The 20698-nt window shown below is 43.2% G+C and overlaps 1 protein-coding gene across 1 annotated transcript; it reads right to left on the reverse strand.

Annotated features, from left to right (window-relative positions):
* Positions 1 to 757: 757 nt before the first annotated feature.
* On the reverse strand, positions 758 to 18713 carry prss59 (serine protease 59, putative). Its single transcript, XM_079514049.1, has 9 exons — positions 18387 to 18713; positions 17919 to 18100; positions 16545 to 16777; positions 14623 to 14758; positions 6910 to 7024; positions 3795 to 3996; positions 3167 to 3257; positions 2674 to 2876; positions 758 to 1458 (listed from the first exon to the last, which is right to left on the reverse strand). The coding sequence occupies exons 1-9, from the start codon at positions 18588 to 18590 to the stop codon at positions 1349 to 1351; spliced, it is 1476 nt and encodes a 491-aa protein (XP_079370175.1). The 5' UTR covers positions 18591 to 18713; the 3' UTR covers positions 758 to 1348.
* Between the last annotated feature and the right edge of the window lie 1985 nt (positions 18714 to 20698).

Raw genomic sequence — 20698 nt, forward strand, 5'->3', positions numbered from 1 at the left:
TTCCAAGTTCTACATAAGATCATGAGAACTGACCAGCATGTCCTTTTTGTTAAAAACCCAACATTCATCACATTATATAATACATTACAACAAAAATATCTGTATTCATGAAATACATTTCTAAGTACGGTACTCAGGTCCCACTATGTATGTGCTGGGCAGTTATTGTGCATTCCCAGAACAGATAGTTAAAGTAGGGACATTCAAGCTATTATTCAAAAAGAGAAATCAAATTATACAATACAAATCTAGGGCCTTGCTAAAAGATATTTTCTTCCTTTTTTTCATTGTTAAATGGTAAATGGTGCATTTATATAGCAGGCGCTATACATAGATCTGGTGTGCGCCCTTTTCCTGCTTGTTTACCTTGCTAAAAGATATGGGGGGGTTCCAGTCCCACAGGAACGCACCCAGAGTGCCGGGCCGGTTCCGGCGAGCCGCCCCCGCGTCCGAAACGGTAGAGAAATGACAGAGTTACCGTGTGCCGGTCCCTCTACTGTACCCTCTACTGTACTGTACTGTCACTGTCACTGTACTGTACTGGCACACCCAAAATCATCATATATACAGTTAATATGTGCGTGTGTGTTTGTGTGTGTGTTAGGTTGCGCACAGGTGGTGAAAAACAACCATGCTGTTTTTGTGCTCATACCCAGCCAGCCAGGCAGGCACCCACCCAGGCACCCACCCACATAACTCCGTAAGGGACACTCAAAAATGTATCTGAATGGTGGGGGAAAAAAAGAAAGAAAAGAAAGAAAGAAAATCTCTTTAATTCATCAGTCCAAAATAGATAGCCTCACAGAGTACAAAATATCACACCCGTGTGAACTGAGTGGTGTAAGGTCTTATATAGCCTGTCTGACGTAATGAAATCATGTCTGACTTAATGAAATCACACCCGGGTGAACAGGGTGAACATAGCAACCATGCTCATTTTTTCTGCACAGACTAACAAAGCCAGTTGTAGGAGTGGTTTACACCACTCAGACGTAATGAAATCACACCCGGGTGAACAGGGTGAACATAGCAACCATGCTAATTTTTTCTGCACAGACTAACAAAGCCAGTTGTAGGAGTGGTTTACACCACTCAAAACCTGAACATTAGCGGTTTTAGAGCCTTTTCTAGGCAAAATCCTTTCAGTGCTAAAAGCAGAAGCCTGATTCAAGCATCAGTGATTAAACATCAAAGTGATCAAACTTCAAAGCCTTTGTATTGAGTTTGTGCTTGAAATGTACTGTAATTCTGCAAACTGTTAATAAATTCTTCAATCAATCAATCAATCAATCAATTTGCTTTCTAGTGCCCGATTGGCTAGTGACTAGTCTAATTGTTTGATCATAGGTCATTGTTTCAACCATCGCTGAAGGAGAATGAAGACGTAGTCTCGTGCCATGGTAAGCTGGGGAAGGTCCTGGCTTCTGGCAGGGTACATGTTGGCACAATGAGCTGTCCCTGGATCACAAGAGAGATAACAGAGGTATAAAAGATGACAGTTACAACTACTAGTGTTCTTATATAGCTCTATGGTTGTATTTCCAAACTAGAACATAATAAAACACTGGGCGAGCTCTGGCTTTTTGAGGCATTGATCCACTCAAGGTCATGTTGCTAAATGAAAGACCTTATCTCCCTATTTCGATATAATACTAAACATGTGCTGTATATATTTAATAGTCACAATTAATGATACATGTACAAAATTAAGTTGTGTATTATGGTAGAGTGGAGCAACAAATGAGAATAGAGCTGAAGTAAAATAGACTGCCCTTAATTGCAGTGGGTAAACGGATCAAACCCTTGCAGATGGTCCTGGTTGACAATGTGTAGCTTTCTGCTGCAGTGAGTAATAACTGGGTAGGCCCAGGAAGCCTGTATTCAGCCCCTAATCATGCAGACTGCCAACATTATTCAAATGATACATGCAACATTGGCAGTGCTGGCAGGTAATTCATTAATTATTTCTCCCCTGTAGATGATTTTCTATTGAGCGTTTTTGCTTGAGGCAAAAATAACCCCAGGTCGTGAACCTAAAGTTAAACATCATCATACATAATCTCCTTCAGGCCAATCAGAATGTGCGTCCTCACCTTCGTCTTCAATGTTTGCGTTTACACTATGACGTAAAATTGTCCATTCATTGTCAATGGGAATTTAATGTTTGTGTAGGACAAAGTTTGTGCACACACACTAAAAGCTGGACATAGGAGCCCCTCAAAAAAGGAGGGATGAGGGGGAATTGGGAGAAGGATGCTGAAACATGTACATGTCAGGTAAGAGGAGAGGAAGGCCAAAGAGGTTTAAGGAGGTGAGAGACGACATGCAGGTGTCCCGCTCGTATCACCATTTCTCCCAAAATATTGCTGTTATCTGCTTCACTTGTGGTGTGTTTTTTAAATGTTTTAATTTAGATGGTTATAAATGTTAACTCCTGTTTGAAAATGTTCAGAAACATACTGTGGGAGTGCTATTAGTCCAGCAGCCTTCTTTTGTTTAAAGCGGGAAATTTGGTATATAGTCTTTTTTATTGGCCTAACATATTGTCTATATACTAAATATTTGGTGATTGACATTACAAAAGTATAGGCAAAGATATGCTGAAATACAATCAAAGAGTGATCCAAAATTTCACACTTTCACAATCATTGCTGTAATCTGTTGCGCTACTACCTTTAATGAAGACCGCGGGAAGATCAGGAGTGACGTCGCGGGTGATGCCCAGGGCGTGCCAGGGGTCGATGGAGCCGTTGGGGAAGACTATCCTGGTGGTGTGGATGTTGTAGCCACCATAGTACTCATTGGTCTGGGCCACCGCCTCTGCCAGTGTCTCAGCACTCACATTGTACAAGTCTGCACACTGCTTGACGTGGTACCTGGACATAAACAGGAAAATTACTAACACAGACGTGGAAAGTGCTGTTAATGGTGTTTTTGTAATGAATATATCACAAGACACACACACACACACACACACACACACACACACACACACACACACACACACACACACACACACACACACACACACACACACACACACACACACACACACACACACACACACACACACACACACACACACACACACACACACACACACACACACACACACACACACACACACACACACACACACACACACACACACACACACAATACTCACGGCAGTGGAAAGCCACCAAAGGGCTGGTTTGGTGAATCCGTGCTCTGGTAGAAACCAAACTCAGTGCAGGTTTGGTAGACCCACTGTCTCCCTGAAACACATGCCACACGGCGCACACGCGCACACACACAAAATGAAAACAAAGAAAGGAAAGAGAGTGAAACCAAATACTCCCAGGAGGGAGGGCAGGAGGACAGTTAATACAGCCCCCCCCCCGTAGCAACTTTTTAAGAGACCACTTCCTCTCACAGTGATACCCACTAGAGTCACTAGACTAACATATTAAGGCACCAGCATCAACAGAGGAAACAAATGCTGGAACTGTTAATAGTAGCTCAGGGCAGGGATACAAAATGTAGAGTGGACTTCTCCGTCTTAAAAGAGGCCTTTTCCAAATAGCCTGAAATGATGAGCACACAATTAAGTAATAAGTACAGTAGGAGGGGTTTATTATTGGCATCAGCCAAGAAAGAGGGTGCCAATGCCCTTTACAAGGTACTACGCCAGGTGGAGCACCACAGACTGATCCAACTGAACTCATCCACGATCCAGAACCTTGTGATTCAAAGATGAGCGCTCTAGCTACTGAGCTACCCGAACAAATGACTCTTGCATGCAGCCCACCTACCTCCTCCTGCACCGGGTCCATCCCAGGACGTGTTTGTCATGTCTCTAAGGTAGTTGTCGTAGCCGGTGTCCAGGCACTTCATTGAGAAGGTGTCCATCATGAGGCGTGCCACGGCCACGTAGCGCTCGTAGGGTCCCCCCAGTGAGGCGTCTGCCATCACCCCACACAGCACCTTGATGGTGATATTGGTACCCACGACACCCTGCAATGGCACAACACTGGGCTTACATCATTGGCTCCCCAACCTTTCAGCTCAAACACCCAAAAGAGAAATTTGTGACACAAATGTAAAAAAAATCACACCCGTGTGAACTGAGTGGTGTAAGGTCTTATATAGCCTGATCAGCTGTGGTCTGACGTAATGTCTGACGTAATGAAATCACACCCGGGTGAACTGGGTGACCGTAGCAACCATGCTCATTTTTTCTGCACAGACAGACAGACAGACAGACTAACAAAGCCAGTTGTAGGAGTGGTTTACACCACTCAAAAATCATTATGAATGAATCATTTAAGCCCTATATCAAGAATTGTTTAATCTGCTGATCACGACGCAAAGCGATGCGTTGTGAGCTTGTAGATTTATTTATTTATGAATATTTTGAAAAACAATCATATTTTATATACATGCACATAAGCGGCGGTAAACAAAATGTTGAGTCAGAGCTGTATATTCCTGCATTCAATAACTTTCTGGCTAACCATAAAACCAAATACCATTACCATTTTTGGGGCTGAAAAATGTATCACAGATTTGACTCTCACTGTACTTCCTATATTTACTTACAGCCCTTTGTGCAGGTCTTGTGCAATACCAGCACCTTGAGTTGATATTCATCAAAACTATCTGGGCATGTATGAGAAGGAATGGCACTGGCAGAGAGGCTGATCTGGGTCAAGAATGTACTTGTGTCGAGAGATGGCATAGTAGTTAAGGCCCCCATCTATAGACGTAAGAAGAGATCCTATCATTCAGGACCTCCTCTCCTCTGATTTCCCTGTTGTTTTCTTATTCAATGAATATTTTTTCTAGATTTAACTGGTTTCTTGATTTCATAGTAACATATGACCCAATTTAAAATATTTAATATATCACATCAATGCAAAACTACAAATCTATCTATAAATGCACCAAGTCTCTGTGTGTATGTACGTCTGTAATTCCACGTAACTCGAGAACTGTTCGCCCCACCGACTTCAAATTCGACACATGCGTTACACACCCCCACAGGAGTGCAGTGCCCGGTGTTGAGTCCATCGGATAGCCGGTTGTCCAGAACCAGCACAAAACCCTCTGCCCGGGCTCTGGACCTGATCACCCCTATATCTCCATATATGGAACTGGCCTGTTCTGACATCACAATGAATGTTCTGACTTCTAACATCTGCATAGACTCCATATTTGGGCATGCCTGACAAAGAACTCCATATATGGGCATAAAAGGGACACAGACATAATAACTGGGTGGGGCATTAATTTCCAACTTGCATCGTTCCAAGTAGGTTTCCAGAAGAAACCTATGTTGTGTAGTGTTTTACACACAATCAACAGGTAATGCATTTTAGTTACTGTAGAAGTAGCCTATATTGAGAGACAAATCTATGCAGCACACAACTGGTAGGCCCTACTAGGCAGGGCAAGTAGATGATAGATAGATAGCCTATCTACCAGGTAGATTACCTGCATCTACCTGGTCCCCCTCCCCTCCCCTCCCCTCCCCTCCCCACCAACACCTCGAGCGTGGAAGTCCAAGGTTTGATTTCCCTGCTTGGGTTACACATAGCTCCATCCTGCACTCCTCTTTTCCAAATTCCTTTGTGGTACCTAAAACTTGGTAGTGAGCCCAACATTTCAGCCCTTTGGCCCAGAGCAGGCAGCTTCTTGCTGTGTTTGTGTGTTAGCGATGTGGACTTCATAGCCCATTACTCCTCTGGGTTTCTTTAAAAGCGTCTCTTGTCGCCTGGGGCAACAGGAAACCAGAGAGACCAAAGACTCTTTTGTTGCTTTTTCACATCAGCTTATTGGTAACCGGAGTCACGTCTTCTCAAGGCAACATGGGGATAGAGAAAGAGAGAGTGAGAAAGAGAAAGAAGGGGAAAGAGAAGAGAGGAGGAGGAAGGGTGTGTCATAGTGGGAAAAGGGGACCAAGGGGACCGAAAAGATGGTGATAGATAATGATTGAGAAAAATAAATACATACTTCTGTGTGCATCGAAGCAAAACACAGCCACAGAGGGAAGTCCTGTTGTCAAATATGAAACTGTCTGAATGAGCTTGGAATGATTGTTTCAGTATCTTGCCCATTTTGTCTAATCTTTGCTGTATCACAAGCTAACTGGGTTACAAGAGGGGCCACCCACATCTCGGATAAGCAAAACAGGCCAGAGGAAAACCCCTGGGGATCCCTCTTTTGGAGGTGCAGTCCTGGGGACCTCTCACTGCGACACAAAGGTGGCTTTTATGCGTTTCAACTCACTACCTGAGCTGTGTGCGACCACCCCCTTAACTCAATAATACGCGCTGTCCTCGCCACCCGGACTGGGTGGTACGAATACCGGAGAACTCGCCGGTTTACCAACTCGCCGCAGCAGAGAGAAACAAGTTTCAGTGTCTTCATTGTTATGCTAACATGCTGTCTTCATCAGTATAGTATGTCAAACCCACAGATGTTATAGTTCATTTCCAAAGTGATCAAATTATTTTGTGCAATTAAATGGTCGGCTAGTGATAGTACCAATGATATTTCAGGATATTGTTTACGAATTAATTACATTGTTTCGGTACTTTGGCGTTTAAACTTTAGAATTCCTACTTCATCTAGTGTAAACTCTAAACCTCTCTCTCTCTAAATAAATAAAGGTGAAGTAAAACATCTGCATTGCACACCAAACAAATTGTGTTGTGTCTCTGTGTGTTGCCAGACAACTATTCTGCTAAATGTATCCTAAACTACAGAGGGATTATGTGTTAATGAATCACTAAATAGTTTTATTTTTTGCCGTGATTACTTTATGATACCTTGCCAGGTACAGCATACTGTATGTAGCAATTGAAAGCAATAAACCTCAACTTTATTGACCCCCCTCTCTCTATCTTAGTCTTACACCTCCCTCACCTCAAACTCCCTGTTGTCTTGGTTGTATTGGACCACATCCATGAAGTTTCCGGCCAGTGTCTCCAGGAGGTAGGCTGAGTCCATGTCTGATGGGAGCTGCAGCTTGGAGCACAGTCTGGCCGAGGAAAAAGAGCAGAGTGAGGAACAACCATGTGGACGGGCAAGCGCCTGGCGTGTCTCAAAGCCCAAGGCTCAAGACTCGGCAAGAGTTTCTTTCCCCTGAAGCTGTCAGAGCATTTAACAGTATGTACACCCCTGATTGGAGTTTGGAAATATTGTACTTGCACCAATGTGTATACTCTGATAATATATTTTCATGTGTATTGTACAGTATACCTTTGATTGCTACTAACTTATGGCCCCTACAGACTGTAGGAGTTTTAAAGTTGTCGGCGATTCATCAGATCGTTCTGTATTTCCCACTACAGGAGCGATCCAGACCCAATACATATAGGCTACATTTGTTTTTTATTCCAATTCATTTTGACATCTCACGCACTTGCAGGATGTCGTGACACACACACACAGCTAATATAGCTATACCAATATGTACGACACAGGGATTTACCCAAGGAATAAAAGGTTATATCTCACGCACTTTCACTTGCAGGATGTCGACACACACACACACACACACACACACACACACACACACACACACACACACACACACACACACACACACACACACACCAACGGTGGAAGAGAAAGAGGAGAAATGGTACACAGTAAAATCTTATGTGTTAATTTATCAATTTATAGCTCAAACAGTGTATATACACATGTAACAAAATCAACCATTAAAAGGTCCATTTGGTTACAGTTGTACACTCCTGAGTTACATTAACACAAAAAAGAAACGGTTCGGTTTTTGTACAATGTGGCCTGTGACCTTTGGTCTTTTTACTGTGCAGTTGGTGACAGCTAATTGAAAACACATGGCATTACCCTCATACTGGACGCCACTCAACATTTCTCTCCTACAGTAGCTCTCTTGAAACCCCACACTGTGCTTACATGCATAATTCAATAACCAGCCCTTATGTATATAGAGGAGTGTAAATTTGCACAAGCATGCACACCCACACACATTTAACATTTTGCGTTCACAAAACACAAAAAGTAGTAGATGCACAAACTTGGGAAACTCAACAAGTGTTTTAGGATACAGGAAGCATAGTCTCCTCCATATGTGGTGACTGCCAATGATCACAGACACTGAACAGAATTTTGTCCAATGTCTTAGCTTGGACATTCCTGCAATCTGCAGGACAGCCCAACGCACCCACACGATTAGGGCAATCCGTCAAGTTAACAGTGATTAGGAGGAGCTGGTGGACCATCCAGAAGGCAGCAGAGTTCGTATGCCTGCCTGTATTTGCCTACAGACCAAAATGTGTGTGGTCATTAGTAACTGGTCACTTCATTCATAAAGAATCTTCTTAGTGCTAATTTGCTTCTCTACAAATGATGTTATAGGTCAGTTTTAGAAATGACCCAAACTTCATTCGTGTGCGTGCATGCATAGGTCAGGATGGATCCATGACGCAAACATTGTGTCTGAGGTATTGTGGTAAGGGAGCCAGGCAGACTAAAGGTCTGGTGTGTATACTTCAAGCTTGTGTGTGTGAGCGTGCGTGCGTGTGCGTGCATGCGTGTGTGGGTGTGGTCCCACCACTTGACCAAGTGATGTGTGCATATCTGTATGAGGGAATGTCTGCACGTTCCTGTGTGTTCTCAGACAGACATGAACACTGTCCTCACAGACCACAGTCAAAATAGCACAGATACACTGTGTGCCTATGACATCATGTACTATAACAGTTGCCTGGCTAACCAGACAAATAAAATACACTAACTCCGCCTACTTCCTCATATAAACGGACCATGTTGTTACTACAACAACTCGGAACAATCCAACAGAAAATACCATCAAAGAAAAGCCATAAAACATCACAGTGGTGATGGCAAGTTATGCAAACATACATAAATAAAATACCCCAAGTTAAAAGAAGAAAAAACAAGAACTGATCAATTTTCAGTTCATTACCAGTGGCTGCCTTATGTCTCCAGAATTGTGGTATGAAATGTAAATAAGACACCTTAAAAAAGAAATAATAATAATAATAACTAGAAAAAGTTCCCCTCGGGGCACAGGTCTCCACCAAGCCAGGTCAGGTTGTGGCCTCCTGGTGGCGCTATAATAGGCCAATGTGAAAAGGGTGCCATTTCTTCATACGCCTTTGATGGCAATTGGATGATTTGAGGCATTTTGTTCCAAAAATGTGTTTTGCAAAAATCAACCTGTTGGTGGCGCTATAACAGGCCAATGTGAAAAGGGTGGGATATATTCCTCAGCCTAGTAAGAAAATGTGTGAAAGATTTCACGTAAATTGCATGCTGCGTTCATGATTTGAGGCTTTTGTTCAAAACGGGGCAATCTTGCAAACTGTGAAAGCCAATTATAGCCAATTAGGATGGAATATGAAATATCGGACAGATCCGACTTGAGCACATGACCATAGAGATACTGTGTAACGATTTGTGAGATTTTTGGACAGAATCTGGAGGAGTAATATCAAAAAATGTGTTTTACAAAAGTCGGCCTCCTGGTGGCGCTATAAAAGGCAGATGCGGAAAATGCAGGTCAAAGGTTTGTCCTTGTCCTCTAGGGAGTGTGTATGCAACATTTCACGCAGATCGGTGCAGTTTTAGGTAAAAATTTTGAAAAGCTGCCTCATGGTGGCGCTATAACAGGCCGTTCTGGAAAATGTGGGGCAGAGGTTCATCGTTGGCATCCAGGGAGTGTGTGTGCAAAGTTTGGCATCGACCGGGTTAACGGTGCCGGAGATTAGCTGGTAACGGACGGACGGAAGGAAGGACGGACGGACGGACGGACGGACGGACGGACACACACACACACGGAGTGCAAAACATACTCTCTCCCCATGACGGACGGACACACACACACACGGACGGAGTGCAAAACATACTCTCTCCCCATGCCTTCGGCCTGGTGGAGACAATAATAATAATAATTGAGCTAATCCGGTGTGCACGTGACGACATGCACATGACTGTTATGGGTCCATTTGGTTGTATTTGTGCACTCTCAGGTAGCACATTCTCCAAGCCATTATATGTCGCACCTCAAGCACAGCTGTCGGTTGTAGTGTTGACATTGGCTTGGCAGGTACAAAGAACATCTCTCATAGTCATTTTTTTTTTTTTTGTGTCAAAATCGTGGTCCGTGGAATGGCAGGTCAAACGGGGGTCCCCACGGAGGTCGGCGCCGGGGTCTGCGGTAGTCTGCGTGGGGGTCCGAATGTGTTACTGTTAAATCAGCGGGTGTACGCCGGTGGCGTCCCCTTTTTTACTACAGCGTTTCGCACCAGTAAGGGGAGGGAGGGGCAGGGGGGCAAGGCGACGGCCCTAGTTACAGTTAGTTGAATCGTCAAAAGTCCTACAATTGATCATCAATTTATTCCATTAGATTAGACCATAGACCATTTTATGGTTGTATCCAGATTGAAAACATTCTGAGGTAAACGAGTTGGTGTAGCCTACATTCCCCATAATAGCCTATAGCCACTATAATGTTTTAGTTATTACATAACTTAATATGCTACTGCCTCTGCCTGTATTCTTCTTGGACAAATATAAAAAGATACTCCTATGGAAAGGCTATATTATTTAATAGTTAGAGAAATTCAAAGTTTCAACAGCAATGTAGTAGTTGTTGTGAATTAGCCAACTGGACATTTGAACTGAATGTTTCCTTTATCCTCGTGTTGGGCTTCTGTTTTCGCCGAAGTTTTTATTTGTGTTTTTTCTTTCAACAAGTTGTGCTTCACGAGTTCACGTTCCACAGCCGTCTGCCTTGACTTCTGTGTGCGCCGACTGCGGCGGTGTGGGCTAGCCCCTCCCTCCTCTCACTGGTGCGAAACTGGGTAGTAAAAACGGGGACGCGCTCCAGTGTGCTCTGCTTCGCCGCTTGCGTGACCGTTTCGACTATGGCATTTAAAGTGTCTGGTTGCGTCCCCCCCTCTATGGGTTGCGTAGAAAGGCAGCCAATCAGAACTCAGTCAGCGGGTGTCAGTATGAGTATACGGATCGAGAGATTCAAGCCTCCCAAGAGGGCTGGAGTGGTTCAGACATTCCAGCGTTATGGACTCGGTCCAAAAGGCCTGAAGGGGGTGGGGGAGGGCAACAATGAAGCTGTAAATGGACCCGTCTAAAATGGTGGCCCCCAAACAGCCTACCTGCAACGCAGTGCTCCCCTCTCCAACTCTCACCCTTGCACACCAGTTCCCAGGCACACCTGTGCTGTTCTGATCCCATCTTGCTCCTGTTATTAATGACTCATACTTCTATCTTATTATATACACTGATGTTCTTTTGTAACTGTAGTACTTATTATTATTATTATTATTATTATTATTATTATTATATTTGAAGGCTGGAACTTGAGCTGAACTGAACATATTTAGCTTTTTAAGATGACAGGGTTTGTTTACAGATTTTCCTTTTCAGTATTGTATTTAGAATTAGATCTCTTATCTGTACTTTAAAAACTGACTGTGAGCTGTCCACAAAGAATTCCTATGTATTAGTGCAAATGGCAAATAAACTCTGAAAGTCTATTGAGTCTCTTGATCTCTTGATTCTGTAGCCTCATTTAGGCCTCAGTTAGGTCATATAATAGTTTACATACAAGTCCGGACTTGTCGCTCCGAGCAATGTGCTATGATGGAACAACCTTTACACTTCACAAGTGTGTGTTTTTACCAGCTGATTCGAAGTTACCAGCTGATTCGAAGAATCGGGCTGGTCTATATTAGGATGGGAAACTTGCAACACTAGATCGACACTAGATCATTCTGCTGAGTGTTGCCAAGTCTGCTAGTCTGCATATATTTCCAGCCAAGTCTGCATATTGCATATTTCCTGCCTAACGTGGAGGCTGCTTAGCTTATTTCTGTCACGACAGTTGGCAACACTGGCAACCATACTGCCGAGTACTTCTTGCTGAGTGTTGCCAAGTCTGCATATTTCAAAAGCCCACAAAAAACAAGGTGCTGCCACACGGTCGAAAGAGCTGCGCACGTTCTCGGCTGCGCGCAGCTTAAAGCTTGAGTTTTTAGACAGCTGGTGGATGGAAATTAAGCTCCACCTCCGCGGAATACTTGCGCGGCGGCCAGATTCCCGGAAACGCTCTCCTCCGCTCAAAAAGTCAGCGGAGGTGGAGCTTCTTTTCCATCCACCAGCTGTCTAAAAACTCAGAATTTAAGCTGCGCGCAGCTTAAGAAGTGCGCAGCTTAAAACCGTTTTGCGCTAAGGTGTGGAGACGGTGATTCACACACACACACACACACACACACACGCCTGGAAGCCACCGCCCACTGTGATCTCTCCTCAGGAGAAGAGAAACAGCGGAGGAGGAGGAGGAATTGTCGCCTCACGATTTCGCTTATTCCTTCTAAATCTCTGTATATAAAATATAGCTAACTCATCGAAACTCTTAGTTACATCAATATTGTTCTTCGCCAATAGTTGGTTTGTGCCAAAGTATTACGATTATAGAGCTCGCATTGGCCAATTCCATTGCCACGCACATTCACAGCCATTTCCCATCGCGCTGGTTTGACCCAGAGCCAACTCATAGAAGAGTTACGACATTGAGGGGGCAGAAACCGAGCGCTCGAGCCCTGTTCATGCAGGCTGAACTGAACAGTTTCGGGAGACAAACACAGCAGTTACTTTTGCACCATGCTAATGCCTGCTAAAGCTAATGTTGACAGCCTGTGTGTGCGCGTGCTTGCAGCTATGGCTTGCAGGAGAGAGAGGCAGGCGGAGCGGAGGGGTCTCGTCTCGCGCAGCGTGTGTGTGGAGTTTATGCTTTGAGAATTTCTGCCCTCTTCCATGGCATTTGCAACAAAACAAACATTCTCCCATGTTGATAAGAGTATTTTGAAAAGCACTAAAGCAGTGGTTCTGAACCTGTGGTCTGGGGACCACCAGGTGGTCCCCAGCTACATGATGGAGACTTGGTAACCAAATGAACCATTAGAGATCTTTAACTCTTGCGAGTACAATTAAACCAAGTGGGTCCTTTTGGTTCAATTTCACACTCTCAACAGTTGAAAAATTGTTAAACATCTGCATTACTTCTACACAATTTGAGAATGTAGCAAAATTAATTTGATCAACATTGGCCTGTTATCTCTCCTAATGGTACCAACATCAATACAGTTCTTTAGTTTGGGTCTGGAAGGCTAAATGTCATCAAATGGTGGTCCGTGGCTCAAATGCAGAATAAATAATGGGCCTTGATATGACAAATCTTGACAACCACTGTTGTCAAGATATTATTATATAAGACAGAGGCAACAATTGTGCAAATAGCCAATCCACAAGTTCACAACGACCTTGGACATCTGCTATTTCTGTGGAACCATTCTGTTGCTTGTCTGGGTGGGGGGGTCCCCAGTTCAAATATGATTACTTTGGCGGGTCACAGCCTGAAAAGGCTCCTAAAATTGCTAGCCTACCACCTTGATATTACCAACAAAAATGTTGTAACTTGTTGCCTTATCTAACTATTCATTGATTCACTCCCAAAATCCATTTGGCAAAAAAATAAACATCACACCTGTGTGAAGTGTGGGGCGCTCACTTCGCATTCTCTCATGTTGGGCTAGTTGGTGTCAAGGTGATGTATGTTTGCTCAGCAGTTGCTGATGTCTGCTCAGGAGGTTTGAGTGTTTACTCAGACCTAAAACAAATTAGAGGGAACATTGCCGCGGACCACCGCACCAACCTCTGCAGGGACCCCCCTTATATTAAACACACATCTATACGGAAGCTGCTGGTTATTATTCATATTGAATCAATTCTTGAATTGAATTGATTGAATATAAGGGGGGTCCCTGCAGAGGTTGGTGCGGTGGTCCGCGGCAATGTTCCCTCTAATTTGTTTTCGGTCTGTTAAATCAAGCTACAGACAACACATTCCAAATAACCTCCATTTCCTCTAATGACTTGATAGTCACCAATGTTTGGCTCCATTTTGTACTAGGCTACACTCACCTGGACAGATCCTGTTGTTCACACACACACACACACACACACACACACACACACACACACACACACACACACACACACACACACACACACACACACACACACACACACACACACACACACACACACACACACACACACACACACACACACACACACACACACACACACACACACACACACACACACACACACACAAACAGACACAGATATATACATTTCAGATAATAGCACAATTCTGAAGATTGTAATCAGCTGGTAATTAATTTAATTGAATCAATTCTTGTTTATTAATATTCAAATACACAGCTCTCACGAGCAATTTGCTCGTGACAAAAAAAAACACGTAACGTAGTGAATCAGGCTGGAACCCAGGCTAGATGTTTTATTTATATGGGATATTTGTTGACAGACCTACAGAGGCTAATTGATTTGCCAGAAGAAATAATGAGTTTGAGAGTTGTCATTTGGGGGACACGATCGCTCAATGAAAAGGTGGAAATAGACATTATCTCAGGAACTAGATACAGTATAGGTCAAGCCAGGGGTCAGAACAGACTTTGCAGTGCATTAGTAGGCCTATTCATAAGAAACTGAAGGGTTTGTTTAGTGGAGCCGTTACTGTACCTGAAGTCTTTGGTGATGTTGTCCCAGGCCTCTGGGTCTTTGAGGCGCTCCAGAAGGGTGTCTGAAGCCTTTTTCACCAGTAGGGGGCACTCTGCATTTTCGGAGGCTAAAGAACGCCAAACCACTTCCAAATACTCTGACAAAACACAGAACAGAGAGGGTGATAAGCAAATGAGAGAGAAACTAAAGGGACAAAAACCAAAAGAGAGACAGACCCATAGACATACATACAGATGGATCAAAGAAAGAATATTAACATTTTGGTTAAATTTGGGTTAAATTTTAAAGGACAAATCAAGACCGTTTTAAAACCATGTACTTAAAAAGTATGACTTGTATTGGTCTTCTGTCAGCTACAGTACTAATTGACCCAATAAAGCTCAACCTGAGTGCATGTGTGTATATAAACAACTCAGTGAGGGTGAAATTATGACTTTCCACCAAACAGGGAATGTTGCGGTTTATGTGCTAGAAATGAATGTTGTGAGAACACGGTCCACCCACTCTCTGCGAGTAAGAGGCCAGCACTTACCGGTAATAATACTGGCCGTGTTGTTCTGGGAAATAATAATTTGTGTGCTACATCTGAAAGATCTGACGTCAATACGGTTGTCTGTGTGTGCGCGCACGCGTGTGTGTGCCGGGGACTGAAATGAAGTGTGTGCACTGCAAAGTCCTGAGGGTTAATTTAACTGTTAAAGTGAACCCTCATAGGATTTTACAGTGTGCATTTGTGTGCGTGTGTGGGTGGAAAAAGGAATGGTCCCTGTTCAAAGCAAGTACAGCCTTTGAAGAAAACAAGAGCCAAACACAATACAGACACTGATAGAGACAGAGAGAGAATCTGTCATCTTTAAAACACATACTGCAGCACATACTGCAATACTACATAATACTGCTGCAAAAATGGCAGCAGAAAATTACAAAGAAACTGAAAAAAGATGTTTGCTCAAATTAGATTACATTAACACAGGACACAGCTTTATTTGGTTTGTATGTCTGGAACAGGTGGTTCCTCTGTAAGGCATACATGTCCCACCCTGCTAGTGATAAGAGTAAAAGAAATATATATATTAGTCTGGCTTATTAGACAGGCTAAGTAAGAGTAGACTGAGCCATATAAGGCCAAATGTTAACCTGTAAACGTCAACATCTGCCATCTCCTTTATTCTAGTATTGTCTGAATGTAATGTTCTGTAAAAACATGAAGCAATCCTGTATGTCCATAAACGTTTTGGCAGTCCTGTATCCAAGTTGGGTAACTTGTCACCACACTTTGGTAGTAATGAAAATTACTTGGATGTACATAGCCGCAATTTGCAACCGTTTGCAACACTAGCTTATTTTATAATGGGATGAATCTAGAGTTGCAATACCCTCCATTGATCCAAATTGCATTTCCGATCTGCTTGTATTAAACAACGTTAAACTCACCACCATTGCAGCTGCAGGGAAAACTTGAATAATCCTCTTTCAATCTGCAAAGCGTTTGTTTGCTGTTTAGAAGCACTCGTTTTTATTAACAGGTCGTGCTGCTGCTCCTCCATTATGTGAAAATTCGAAACAGGTGGTACGCAGCTCATAACATGTCTATGGTGGATTTTTATGAAACAAACGCTTTGCAGTTTGAAAGAGGATAATTAAAGCTTTCCCTACAGCTGCAATGTTGGTGAGTTTAACGTTGTTTAATACTAGCAGATCGGAAATGCAATTTGGATCAATGGGATGTCAATGGAGGGTATTGCAACTCTAGATTCACCCCCTTGTAAAAATAACTAGTGTTGCAAATTGCGGCTAGGATGTACAGTATACCACCTATTTTGGAATGAAGTGTTTCTGATTCTAAATCTGATGGCTAGGTTTGTGTTTGAGCCTGTCTGTCTCTCTGGCTGCATATTGTGTCACACTAGGTTTCATCCTACCTGGGAAGTTAACTGCAGCATGAACGGGTGCACTGGTGGCCACAGAGGCATGGACCAGGTGAGGGTACTTAAGCCTGAACCAGGCAGCCAGCGAACCTGGGTACGAGCCACCAAATGCCACCCACATCCTCTGGGCCAGTCCCTGACTCTCTGCCATGACCGTGCGGAAGTGAGCCAAGTCGGCCAAGGCCTGGCGACTGCTGAGGAATCGCAGGCTATCTGTGCTCAGGTCACTGAATGGATAGGAGGAAGAACCAGTCTAATTAATGTATTAGTCCAAAGTCAAGTGCATATTTAAGTGTCCCCCCCTCCCCAATATATACAGTATATATGTTTTCCAAGTATGACCACCAACCAAGGAAGGACAAAGTGAAAGTATTTACTGGACACTGTGTTTTACCAGAATATGTTTAGCATTATGCTGAAATACTAATACTTAGCCAGTAAGTTTCAATACCGGTCCTTTAAACTGCTGTGACGTGACACATAAACATGAAGTGAGGTAAACAACATTATTGGACTTTGTCAGCATGAGAACTAAAACACAAAATCCTACAAAATATGAAGGAAAGGCTGCCATCTAGTGGTGAACTGGACACATCAACAACAAATATGGGTAAAGAGACCGCCTTGTATTGAGGAGTTTGGTTCTTCTCTCTCTTAGTAAAATCATAGTACCTGATGATCATGTTTTAGGGGGGGTGATGAACATTTTATATGTTGATGAACATTTTAGATGTTCATCATGCTTCTTTTTATTGCCAATCTGTATTAATGTATTGAACAGAAACTAGGAACCCAGCATCAAGTGCACCAAGCTTATTTGACAGTAGTAGTACATCATTCTACTTCCACTGACTATTCTACAGAATACATCTACAGGTGAACTTTTTCTGGACCAGCCATTGAGTATTATTCTGAAAACAAGGGGCTCCCTCTTTAGGGCATTTTCAGCTCTTACAACTGACAACAGAATAGAATAATGTTGTGAGAGTTGTAAGAGCAGAAAAATGCCCTAAAAGCCCAAGAATCAAAAGGGGGTTGGTTGGTTTGGCTTTTATGTATACGAAGAGCGGCGGCAGTAGATCATAGAGTAGGGTGGCCGGTTGTGAAACGTAAGGTTCCCGGTTCGATTTCCGGCACCTCCTGTCTTAGTGTGCTTGAGCAAGACACTGAAGCCATTATTGCTCCTGATGAGCAGGTTGGTACCTTGCATGGTTTCCTCTGCCATCGATATAAATGCATGCGTGAATGCGTGATTTTAAAGCACATCATAGCACTTTGGATTAAAGGCACTTTATAAATGCACCATTTATCATTAAATAAACAGTAGTTGTGACTGTGTGACCTACACATCAGCACTGTGACACCTACACTGTGGGGTGACTCTTTCCATAGAAGCGGTGCTCCAGCATCAGACACAGAGCTCCTAGTTTCTGGGCGTAGATGAGCCAGGTGCCATTCTCCATCCACGCCGCGTTGGCTGGGCCCTCTCCACCTATCATTAGAAACACAGGACCCCCTGCCTGGTGGAACTTGTCGTTTACAAAGTACCTCTGGGGCACAAAGGAGAGAATGTGGGTTAGTATTCAAGGATACTAGTATATGTCATATGGTAATTCTGCATGACAAGTCTGCAGACACACACACACACACACACACACACACACACACACACACACACACACACACACACACACACACACACACACACACACACACACACACACACACACACACACACACACACACACACACACACACACACACACACACACACACACACACACACACACACACACACACACACACACACACACACACACAAAAAGAAACACGTACTTGTTTCCATATTCGGCTGTCTGCACCATTAAAGTGATCCAGTTTTTGGGTGAACCATTGCTCCTCAAAGTCAGCCCCTCTGCCCAGAACCTTCACCTGATGAAATTTCCTAAAGCCTTTGAAGCGGCCGTCGCAAAGAACACAGAGAAATAACAAGAAAAAGGTTGAATTGCATAGAAACGCTCTACATTCTGCGAGAGCCATACTGCAATCTTTGCAGTGCAAAAGGGAAACAAAAGCATGTGATTTAGTTCCATATGATCATGTGACTATATTTCTTCTACTTGCGCGGTATAGTAGGATGCCGTAGTAAGGCGGCCCGAGGCTGCCATCTGTCGGAATTATCAGTCTTAGTGCGTTGAGAACTATCGCTAACGCACTGGACAAGGGTTAGTCAGTCTAGTCTATTACCTTGATTTATTACATGGCTTGGTTGAATGCTTGATTCTGATTGGTCAATCGCTTAATTCAGCGGTGAGTTATCTCATGATAATGACCGCTCCGCTGTATAATGACCGCTGCCTAATCAAACCCTCTGAGCACCACCAGCTGCGCGGCTGCGCGGCTGCGCCCGCTTGATTTACTGCCGTTTCCAACATAACAGCCATGTAAACACACACACTACTGACACACAATGTAATTTACAGCTAAACATTGCTCTTAAAAATGTTTTTGAAAACATTTGAGCGAGAAATAGACGAAGCAGCTGGACCCGAAAATGGATTCTATTTGATCAACTCACTTCCTTGTTTTCCGACAGTGCTTCAGCCCTGCAGCTGGGCAGACGCAGCCAGCGCGAAGTTATGGAATACTTTTTTTGTTGTGTTTTGGATCAATGGATTAATTTATGTTAGTTAGCCATGTAATAAGCGGGATAATATCTGGCTAGGTGGTCATTGTCGGGAGATAATTCACCTTCAGGGAGTGTAACCACCTCGGCTTCGCCTCGGTGGTTAAACTCCCTGTCGGTGAATTATCTCCCGACAATGACCACCTAGCCAGATATTATCCCTTACTTGGTAGTTTGGTGGTTCTCAAAGCAAAGAGTTTCAAAGTGGGGCCCGGAGATCCCCGGGTTCTTGGGGTCTAGGGGGCTCCCCAGCGAAAGGAGCAATATACAGTATAATAACCACTTTAATAATGCGAGCTGTGAGCTTGTAGATCTGTTATGATACATATAACTGATCGACACAAACAAGGGGTTAAACCATAGACTGTAACAAAAATAGGGTTAAACAAACACAAACTCATGTCGCTCCTATGCCACTAAAATGTGGAACGCCCTACCAACAGCCGTTAAGAAATGTGAATCTCTATACTCCTTCCAAAACCGCTCTCAATGAGCACTTATAGTTAGGGCGGCTGCCAGCTTGCTGCGATTCAAAACTGGCCAGTGTAAAAAAGTTAAAGTCCCCCCCCACTATTTTCCTATAAGTTTTCCCTTATTTTCTAACCGTGCAAGGCTACAATTAGGCTATTTCTTTTTTTTTGTGTATAGGTATCATATGTCCAAATGTTCTGATGAATTGAAAATGGAGGACCCTTATGTAAACAAGTCTTAGTGCTTTTAGTGATTTTTAGGTTTTATCCTCTCAGATTTTGTATTGACCTGCATGTAGACCTATACTTTAATTGAACTGTACCAATTCTACAAACTGTTAATACAATGTTCAATCAATTAATCAATCATTCATATGCAACTTTTTTTTAACAAACCGTCTCCGCCAGTTAGCCTAGTAGCCAAAAAGTGAACCCGGACATGTTGAGTACACCAACGTTTTATGTTAGCAATGTTTAGTATGGGTCCCCAGCATGTAGAAACTGCCGGATGCTAACTTGCATATGTTGAGCAATTTTCATAATTGGCACAATATGTGACCATACCATTAACAACCTATAGAAGGCAAAATATTCAAAATGTCATCATGCTTTATCTAGCATGTGATGTGCCAAATTAGGGGGTTTTCATGATGCTGAATCCATTCCACGCATTAGTTTTGCAAAAAAAACACTCATTGGGCTTAAAACGGCCATGCCCACTTGCCCAAATGTGCTGACATCATCAATTTGTGATGACAGCATTGGCCGTTTTGCAAAACTAATGCTTGGAATGGATTCAGCATCATGAAAACCCCCTAGTTTGGCACATCACATGCTAGATAAAGCATGATGAAATTTTGAATATTTTGCCCTCTATAGGTTGTTGCTGGCTAGACTATAAGTGCCAGTATCCCTGGCAAAGAATCTTTTTAAATAATAAAGAGTGTGTGGTGGTGTACAACCATAGTGTACAACTGTACATGAACCAGTGG

Source organism: Electrona antarctica (genome assembly GCF_951216825.1).
Source record: "Electrona antarctica genome assembly, chromosome: 11".
Taxonomy (NCBI): Eukaryota; Metazoa; Chordata; class Actinopteri; order Myctophiformes; family Myctophidae; genus Electrona; species Electrona antarctica.

What these genes read in the sequence shown, in the direction of transcription:
- prss59 (XM_079514049.1), bottom strand. Translation starts at nt 18,590, where the DNA reads ATGGCTCTCGCAGAATGTAGAGCGTTTCTATGCAATTCAACCTTTTTC. An exon ending in AAGACAACAGGGAGTTTGAG is followed by an intron (nt 3,997 to 6,909) that starts GTGAGGGAGGTG and finishes GTGCCATTGCAG; the next exon opens with GGTGTCGTGGGTACCAATAT. An exon ending in TGGACCCGGTGCAGGAGGAG is followed by an intron (nt 3,258 to 3,794) that starts GTAGGTGGGCTG and finishes CATGTGTTTCAG; the next exon opens with GGAGACAGTGGGTCTACCAA.